At 40.9% G+C, this 9,235-nt stretch overlaps 1 protein-coding gene across 1 annotated transcript; it reads left to right on the forward strand.

Annotated features, from left to right (window-relative positions):
• Positions 1-6,574: 6,574 nt before the first annotated feature.
• LOC147904822 (acyl-CoA-binding domain-containing protein 5-like) lies at positions 6,575-8,665 on the forward strand. Its single transcript, XM_087395645.1, has 3 exons — positions 6,575-7,202; positions 7,282-7,421; positions 7,513-8,665. The coding sequence occupies exons 1-3, from the start codon at positions 7,044-7,046 to the stop codon at positions 8,348-8,350; spliced, it is 1,137 nt and encodes a 378-aa protein (XP_087251771.1). The 5' UTR covers positions 6,575-7,043; the 3' UTR covers positions 8,351-8,665.
• Positions 8,666-9,235: the final 570 nt, after the last annotated feature.

Consider the following 9,235-nt stretch of genomic DNA (forward strand, 5'->3'; position numbering starts at 1 on the left):
CATTTGCTCCAAAATCGTTGGGCAGTAGGCTCTTTCGAGCAATTTGTTGCGAAGGCAACCTTTCGACACCAGTTCGAGTGCAAAAGCTAGTTTTCTTAGCAAAAAGTGGCAACCTTTCCCTGGTGTATTTGCTCCAAAATCGTTGGGCAGTAGGCTCTTTTGAGCAATTTGTTGTGAAGGCAACCTTTTGACACTAGTTCGAGTGCAAAAGCTAGTCCTCCCATGACCCGCTTGAAATTGAAGTTGACGAACCTTAGTTCTATGATGCTCTAAGCGCATTTGGACTCATGTAAAGCCAGAAAGGTAGATTGACAGAGATAATTTGTTGTTTCTCCATACAAGAAAGTTGCGGCATATCTCACTCTAGGCCCCATGGTGAGTCAGAATATCTCACCCAATGCTCTCTCTGTAAAATTCATTTTTGCAAACAGTAGTACACTGCCTTGAAAGTTGAAGTTGTTGATGCCCCCCAAATCTTCTTCAACACCGTGAACCAGGGAGCGCTATGTTGAGAAGAGGCTTCAACTTGATGTTATTGATGCAATTGTTGGAGTCCATTGGAGGCACCTATTGTAAGGATCTGCGGTGGCCACTACTTGCCCCAGAAACTTGAGGTTATACGTGATGGTGAAATTTTTGTTAGTTGGAAAGGTCTAATGTCGACAAGCCACTCTGTTGTGAAAGCCAGTCTGGAATAGGACCCGAGAGGTTATTTGAGGACAGATAAAGCATAGAGAGATTCTCGATAATGTTCGGTGCCACCCCATCGGTGAGGAAATTGTTGGATATGGTCATTGTATCTATATTGCAAAGCCGATTGTCAGAAAGATCCAACACCATTGTGCTCTGAAAGTTTTCAAATTCCGCTGGTATAGAATCATAAAGGAAATTGCTCCAAAGCTCTAAAAACGTGAGATTCACTATCTTCGTTAGCTCCATCAGGATTGGACCTGACAATCGATTAGAGCCAAGACTGAGCTCAGAAAGATCAGAAAGGTTTGCAAGCTCGACAAGGATGCTGCCACCATTAAGGCTTATCAGATTCACAAAATCCAGATGAAATGGCAACAATTTTAATGTCGAAGTTGTCGGTTGATCCTCCAACTGGTTCCACGTAATCCAAGCATACCTCATTTCTCCACTTTGTCGAGGAGCATGGATATGAAGCACAGGTCCGAGCAGTCTTGCCACTGCTTCCAGGTGCCCCTCAAGCCCAGGGAACTCAACATATACTGGGCATTCAGACTGCAAAAACTTGGGATCATGCAATAGCGGACATTGAACAAATTGATTTGGAATCAGAGTGTATGTGATGACTTTTTGGGGCTTATTGCGGATGAGATGAAGAATGGCTATACAAGGTTCATTATCCTTAGTATTACCGGGATTGGAAAGTCTTTGTTCTCTATAGTATGGATGCTACAGCTTGTAAAAGATTTAAAATTTATATAATTTTTTTATATAAAAGCTAGACTAATCATTTTTTCTTTAGTAATATCGTATTTTAATACTATTTCCATTTCAGACGTGTTTTTTGGATCTTTTCACAAAGTGAAGCAGACATACATACTTGGTGTGTACGCAAATTTGGATGTTCAACTTGGAATACAAACACGCCCATTGAGATTTAGGTAATTCTTAGTGATTCCAATCTTGACGCACGGGGAAGGGCCCGTTCCCTCGGATTATAACTCTTTGGGGAAGGAAGCACGCCGCCTCCCCGCCCACACTATGTGTGGTTATATAAAGTATATTATATATATGTTTTGAATTTCACCTTGTTTGTTGACCTTTGCTTTTGCATATTCTAAATTCTTATCTGTTTTTGTGTTGAGGTACTCGCAACAAGAGAATGCTTACTCACACACGACATTTGCTCGAACCTACTATTGCTTGCTTAGTTTATAGTAAGGTATTTCCCTTTCTTGACTTTCAACACTTACAGAAATTATATTCTTTGGTTTTCTTCCATCTCCTTGAGTCACCTGTAACGAATATGAGCCCCTAGATTAATTTTAGCCCTTACAAATACGAGCCCTTAGATTGACTTTAATTACTGTCAATCATGAAGGTTTTATTCAAATAGCATAAAAACTCATGGGTAAAAGCATATCTTTGCTTTTCAAGTACAAAAAAGGGAAAGGCATACAATTCTGATATTCTCAGCTTACTTTTTTCATTTCAATTTAAAACATTGTTAGTTTTAATCAACTTATTATAAATTTCGTAATTCATTCCGTCATTCCCCTTAGGCGGCCTACCGCACCCTAGTTGCCATTAATACATTCCCCTACTTATTTTCATGGTAGGGGTAATATAGAAAAAAGAATTCCCGGCAAAGTTAAGTTGGTATAGTAATTTAATGGTTTTTTTAAAAAAGAGGATGGAAATAATTCTTCCCCTTTCAAGATATCTTGTAGGTTGCTCACCTTGGTGATTGGCATCCTCATTACTTTACTTTCACATGGGAAAGATAAATACATGTATGGGATGGAAGTAATTTATTTGCATGTGTGGATGTAATTTGTGTGTGCATGGATAAGGAAAATTCCAATCCATTTATTTTCCATTGATTAATCTTTTACCCTTTTGGTTTAAGCTAGGTTACTAACTTAAGCTTGTTGGATGGTGGCAGGTATCAGCAAAGTGTAGTACAAACGTTCTGTCATGGAAAATTTCTTTATAAATCCTGGAAATATTCTCTTTTTAGGATTCAACCATATTTTTGTCTCTAGTAATACCTTCTCTCATATATCATTTGATGTAAAAATGTTGTTCATATATTCTTGGACCTTCTTGAGGGGTTCTAATCTAAATCTTAAACACACACACACACACACACTTCCTATTCCTTTCCCCCTTTATAGTCACTTTACCTTATCCCCCCCCCCCCCCCCCTCCCCTTCCTTCCCCCTTTTTTTGTCAAAACCCCATTCAATCTCCACTCAAATTCCTCCTTTTTCCTTTTTTTCTTTTATCCTCCAAAACCCCCCTTTTTAAATTATTTTTTCTTTTTCTCTCTTTAAAAAACTTTTTATTTCTCTTCTTTATATTTTATTTCTTATTTAATTTCCTTTCTTAAATTCCTCTATTAATTTCTAATTACTACTTTCTCCCTTCTTGTTTTCATAAAATCTCTACTTTTTTATTAACTTATTCTCTTTATTGCCTACTTTATTTTTTGTTCTATTTATTCCCTTTTATTTCCCTTTTACTAGTTTATACCTTTTTAATATATTCCCTTTTCTTCCTAAAATGCATTTTTTCCTACCCCCCTAACCGACTACCTTATCCCCCTCTCTTCAATTTTAAATTTCCCCCCTTTTTAAAAATTTCCCTTTTCAACATCTCTTTATTTTACCTAATCTTTCTTAATTCTTAAACCCCCCCTTCTTAATCTAACTCTACCTACTTGTTTTTCCTTAATTTATGTTGGTTTTTTAACCCTTCTTTATTAGACCAACTCCCCCTAACTCCACACGCGCGACGCTTTCTAACTGCGCCTCGATTCACACTTCCATCCATGCCTCGATTCGTGTTCTACGTGCCTCACTTCATCCTTTGTACTGACTGTCACGCTTCTAGACCCCCTGTTCCACACCTCTCCAAGACCTCTTCATCTCCCCGACGCTCCCGTCTCTGACTGACCTTTGTTTACCTATAAACATGACCTTCTCTTTATTATATTCCCTACCCCTGCTCTCCCTACATGCTCGCCTTCAATTCCCTCTGAACCTCTCCTACTCTTTACTGGCTGTCGCAATACACCTGCTCTCCATTCCCTGGCGCTTCGTACTCTCACCACCTCCTTCCTGCTTAAAGCTCTCCTGCCCTTAGTCCTTTAGCTCCGTGCTCGATTACCATCTACGAGCGGGCTATCTGATTTCGTGCTTGCTCTCCTCTCCATTCCTCGACTGTGGTGTCGCTTTTGATTTCTGCATCTCAATTGCGAGTCTTTGCTTATCAAATCTCGCCCATCCTGCGCCTCCACGACCCATCGCACGCGGCACGCCATGGACTCTCAGACTTGACAGTGCTCCTCGTGGTTCGTGCGCATCGACACACCTAGACTTCACCACCCTCATAACTCCTCGGGAGTCGCGGAACATGGATTCATAGGTTTCTCTGTCTTTTATTTCAATTGATTATTATACCCAAAACACCCCCCTCCCTTAGCTCTATAACCCCGCCCTCCCCCTCCTTTTCTTTTACACTGCTTTCATAACCCCTCTCCTCTTCCTTTTCTTTAACACTCTCGTAGCTCTATAACCCCCCACTTCCCCCCTTTTAATGTCTTAATTCTTTCTATATGAAAACCAAACTTTTTTTCATCCTACTAATATTTTAAAATTTTCTAACCTTCTTTATACCCTCCCCCTTCTCATCATACACTAAATTCTGTTTCATAACCCCCCTTTTTTAGGGTTATCTTTCCTTTCTTATCTTTCTATGTGTTCCAAAAATCCCATATTAATTCCATCATGCCCTCATAATTATGTTAAACTCTTCTGTTATCCCATGATTTACTTGTAAATGATCATCCTCTCTTCTAAAAACCCTTCCTCTCTCATTGCAAATCTTTCACACACTTATCTAATTTTTCCTTTTTGTTACTCTTGTTTTCTCCTAACCCTTGAAAAGCTCCCCCATACCAATTTCAACTTGACGTATTCTCTTTCATTTTTCAAGTACACATCTAGCTGGTTAAGTCTGTAACTTAGCTTCTATTTTTATTGTGATCCCGATAACAAGGGAGGGGTGTTTATGACACCTGTCTTCCCAACTAAGTTAAAACATGGTTGTTATCATTTTTCTTGTTGGATGGTGGTAGGTAGGTAGACTCCCCTCTTCAATAACCAACGACTCAACTGCTCACATTTCCTTTTTTAGATAAAATTGTTCACCCTCTAGTGATGCTACTTCACTCTTAGTGGATGCTTATTTTAAAGTTTATCTATAAAACATTTCTCATTCCTACTCTAAATTGTCTTCTCTTCACTATGGAAAGGGGTGTGGTAAATGTCTTCCACACACACATATCACCAAATGATATGTTCCAAAGATTAGATGAATGCTAAAAGTAAAAAATAAAAGTTAGAATTTAGAAGTAATCCATATACTTGCTTATGGCCGTCTCAAGAGATTGTTTTGTTTCCACATGATTTCTTCCTCCTCAATTAGATTGTTATAATACTAGCCATGTCTCACCATGCCATTGCTCCCCTTATTCAACTGAATTTTCGGTTGAAAAGCATGAGTCTCTTGATCTCTCTCATATCATTAGAGTTCATTAAAAAAGAAGAAGGCCGTATCATCTAACTACTTCCAAAGTCTCTTCAAGTACTATGCTGTCACACTCCAGCTATCAAACGCCACTATGCTATCAAACGCTAGCTATCAAACACCATATATCCCTTGGCTTTTGATCTGTAAATGGTAGATTATCGTAAAGCCCCCAAAAAATATAGGTGGACTGTGGAAGTTATGCACAGAGAAGAATTCGCATCCCAATATCGACCATTTATTTGACCATGACGATGGTAGAAGAAGCGACATTCAAAAGTGCCAAATGTTTTGTTCCCTCCCGCTAAATTGCATACACAGGCCAAACCCGAAATGTAAAGAAGAATGCAGGTTTGAATCAAGTTTCAACAGCCCTCCCAAATTGGCAACTTTCTACTTAGAATAGAACATGAGATTCTTGGACGAGCGTGAGAGAAAGGGAAGCGGAAAAAGGAGGTTGAAATTGAGTGTGACTAAGAAAATGGTGACTTGTTACCCTTCATAATAGCTTGGTGAGAGAAATATATCTCATGTGTTTTGTGGATGGATTGGCTGAGCGCTATGGCGCATGTACAATGTTGGTGAATCGTACACTCCTTCCTCTTCCGTCCAAGCCCATTTTGCTCTGTCGCCTAAGCTCCTTTTCCATTTCACCACTCCTCCTTCAAAGCACAGCTCAAACTCGGTTTCCTCTAACTCTATTCCAAGCCATGGCGTCTTCTTTGCTCATGAGCCTGCTCTTTGGGCAACCACCTTTCGTGCAACACAGTAACTTCTTCAACCGACCTGTAGGCTGCCACCCGTGACCACATAGAGTAATCTATGAACAAAAATAGTATTGTCAAATGATTAAATCTTCAAAAGGCTTGAGCGTTGATGGCTTCAACCTTCCGGCAAGGCAGAAGTAGAAAAAGCTGTAAGAGGTTGAGGCTTGAGCGTTGAGCCAGGAGCAATGGTGAGTGGGTAAGTTAGTGAGTGAGGAAGCCAACTGCCATGGGTGGGAATTTTGGATAGAACTAGATATCTCGAGATTCTATTCCACGATGCCACCTGAGGGAGTCTAGGGGGTGGAGTATGGACTCTCTAGCATAAAAAATCTTTGAAGTCTTTCCAATAAAGCTACTCTCCATAAGATGAGCCTTCTTCGTAGAAGGCCAAAATATGTTTTTGGAGTTTCATTTGCAACGCATTAACCTTCCTATAAAGCTTTGGAAGGCTATGAAGGCCATTGAAGGCTTCAAATTTCAGGAGACTCCATAGTTCGCCCGCTCGAAAGTGCTTGCTCGCCCATCTGTGAGTCAGATTCCACTTCAAATTTTTGGACCGTCGAGGCGAGCGAGGGACAGGGTGTGCAGAGTTGGAGGGGAAAAAGGTAAAAACCCCTTGGGGATTGTGTATGTTTTTCCCATTTTTCGCACTTGAGAAGCGTAGTTGAAATTCGAAAGAAAAGCATCTGAGGAAAGGGAAAGGGCGGGAGCTCAAAGCAACAGTTTACTATAGAAACCGCGGGAAAGATGAGGCATTTAGACGGACTAGACATCACCTGTTTCCGTGATTGTTAAATGAGCTGATGCTAGTTTGAGTAGCAAAACGCCCAGTGCCAAAATAGATCTCTTGTGTAGCCACAGGGCGCAATCCATTCCGAGGACGAGCTAGAGTAAGGGAAAGAGAACGATTCATTTCTCCAAGAAACACACCAGTGCTCTGCCAGATCGTCGCAAGCGGCTACAGTGCAGATACTCAAGCAGAAGCGAACGGATATGGATTTTGAGGTGATAGCGAAGCCGTTGCAGCTAAAGGGTCTCCCCCCTTCTCCCAGAGAGGCGCATAGTATGCTTCCCCTTGACGCTCATCGCATCTTGGTCTACGGGGGTGGGTGCATCTCTCCCATCTTCGGTCCTCAGCAATTCAACGATTTGGTAAGTTTCCTGTGTTTCTGGTTGTCGTGGCTATTTATTCTGGCGCTCTCTTTGACGAATATAATTGCGTGATCTGCAGTTCCTTCTCGATCTGAAGGAATCTGGTTGGTCGTACATCCCCTCCAAGGGCGATCCGCCGAGCCAAAGAACGGGGCAATCGGCGACCTTGCTTCAGGACGGTCGGGTGTTGGTCTTTGGAGGATCGTCAATGACTGCGGGGTAAGCCACCGCCCAACGGGTTAATGTTGATGGGTGTCTTACGTTTAGTTAAGCAATGTTTTAAAATGGTCTCTGCTTCGTTATTTTGCAGATACATGAACGATGTGCACCTCTTAGATATCAAAGAATGGGGATGGTCTACTCCCGACGTGACGGGGAAGCCACCCAGCCCTAGGGATAAGCACAGTGCCTGTTTGTGCGGAAATAGGCTATATATCTTCGGAGGATTTGGCCCTACTGGAAAAGATGAATGTGAGGATGAGGGCAGTGAGTATCAGGTCGGATCTACGAGCAGTGGGGATGAAGGGGGAAGTTCTGATGAAGAGGAAGAGGATGATCTTAGCATGTCGTTCACATGGTTTAATGATATTCATGTGCTTGATCTCATATCTATGCAGTGGGAAGAATTGCACGCCAGGGGAGTGAAGCCAACTCCTAGAGCAGCACATGCTGCATTTGTTACAACCATCAAGGACGGGGAAAGTTGTAAGCTCCGTGAGAAGATGATGGTTTTTGGTGGGAGAGACCCCAGTGGTAGACAGAATGATCTCTTTTGCCTGGATCTGGAAGCCATGGAATGGAGCAAGGTAGATGCCAAAGCTCCTCCTCCCTCTCGCTCTTTCCATGTGATGTTACCTTTGGGCGGTTCCAAGATGGCTGTTAGCTATGGAGGGGTTGGTGCAGCTGGAGGTTGTTTTTCAGGATTGGAGGTGCTAGATCTTGACACTATGCAATGGTCAAATCTTAGAAAGTGTGGGGGGGCTTGGCCTTCAACGAGAGGGCCTTCTGCAATGGTCGGATTTGAGCATGGTGAAGAATCCAAGCTGGTTATCTTTGGAGGCTCTTGCAGCTCTGAGGAAACGGACACCGTTTATTTCAATGATGTCTATGTCGTAGATGTGACCCCCCTTCTCAAGAGTTCCCCCTGAGCATGCTGCGTGATGATATAGTTTGGCTTTATTTTCATCCCGAGTCACATATTTGCCAGTCACATGTTAGCTGTTGGAGAATTAGAGAGTTGCATGTCAAGTCATGCATTCTTTTCCGCAATACTTCAATACACTCAGGCTTATTGTGTATGGAATAGCGTCGTAATTGTAAGGCATGGGTTCAGTCATGTCAATCTGTGACATTATAATACATGTTTTTTGATTTGTTCTATTGTTTTTTTTTGGGGAGGGGGGCAGCTTGTAAAGTTTTAGTTTTGTAAAAACATTTAGACACTAATAACTTGGGAAGAAAAAGTTGTATTGTATTTGCAATGTTCCAATTCTCAAAGAGTTACAAGTCTTGTTGATTTTATGTATATATTGTGTTCTAATATTCAAAAATTGCCAGCCTTTAGACATTAGTAACTTGGGAATAGAAAGTTGTGTTGTATTGTTGTTTCAATTCTCAAAAAAAGTGTGGATCTTTGGAGAGAGGTCTTTAAAAACCTTGTTTCACTTCTTGTGTCCATAATTATATTTGTTTCTTTTGTTCCTCACAAGAAAGGATAAAAGTAGTTACTTGCTCTATAGAAGAACAAATTATTAAAGCCAAGGTTTAGTGCTTAATTGAATGTGAATGAAATGTTCATATACTAACAAGGACTATTGAGTTTGAATTGTGCAAACACTTTCACAAGAGTTACCAAAAAACTCTTAGTTTGCTTACTATGACAGCAATTTGATGAGTACCCTTACAACTTCAAATTTATACCAATTTAAACTTGTATGCACCTTTGTGAAATAACATAGTGCCTAAACAAATAGAGTTAACAAACAAAAAGATTTCCCTAAAAAGTAGGGTTCACCTTAAGTTGTATCTTTGTG

Source organism: Dipteris shenzhenensis, chromosome 2 (genome assembly GCF_047967505.1).
Source record: "Dipteris shenzhenensis isolate YYH24624 ecotype China chromosome 2, Dip_SZ_1.0, whole genome shotgun sequence".
Classification (NCBI taxonomy): domain Eukaryota; kingdom Viridiplantae; phylum Streptophyta; class Polypodiopsida; order Gleicheniales; family Dipteridaceae; genus Dipteris; species Dipteris shenzhenensis.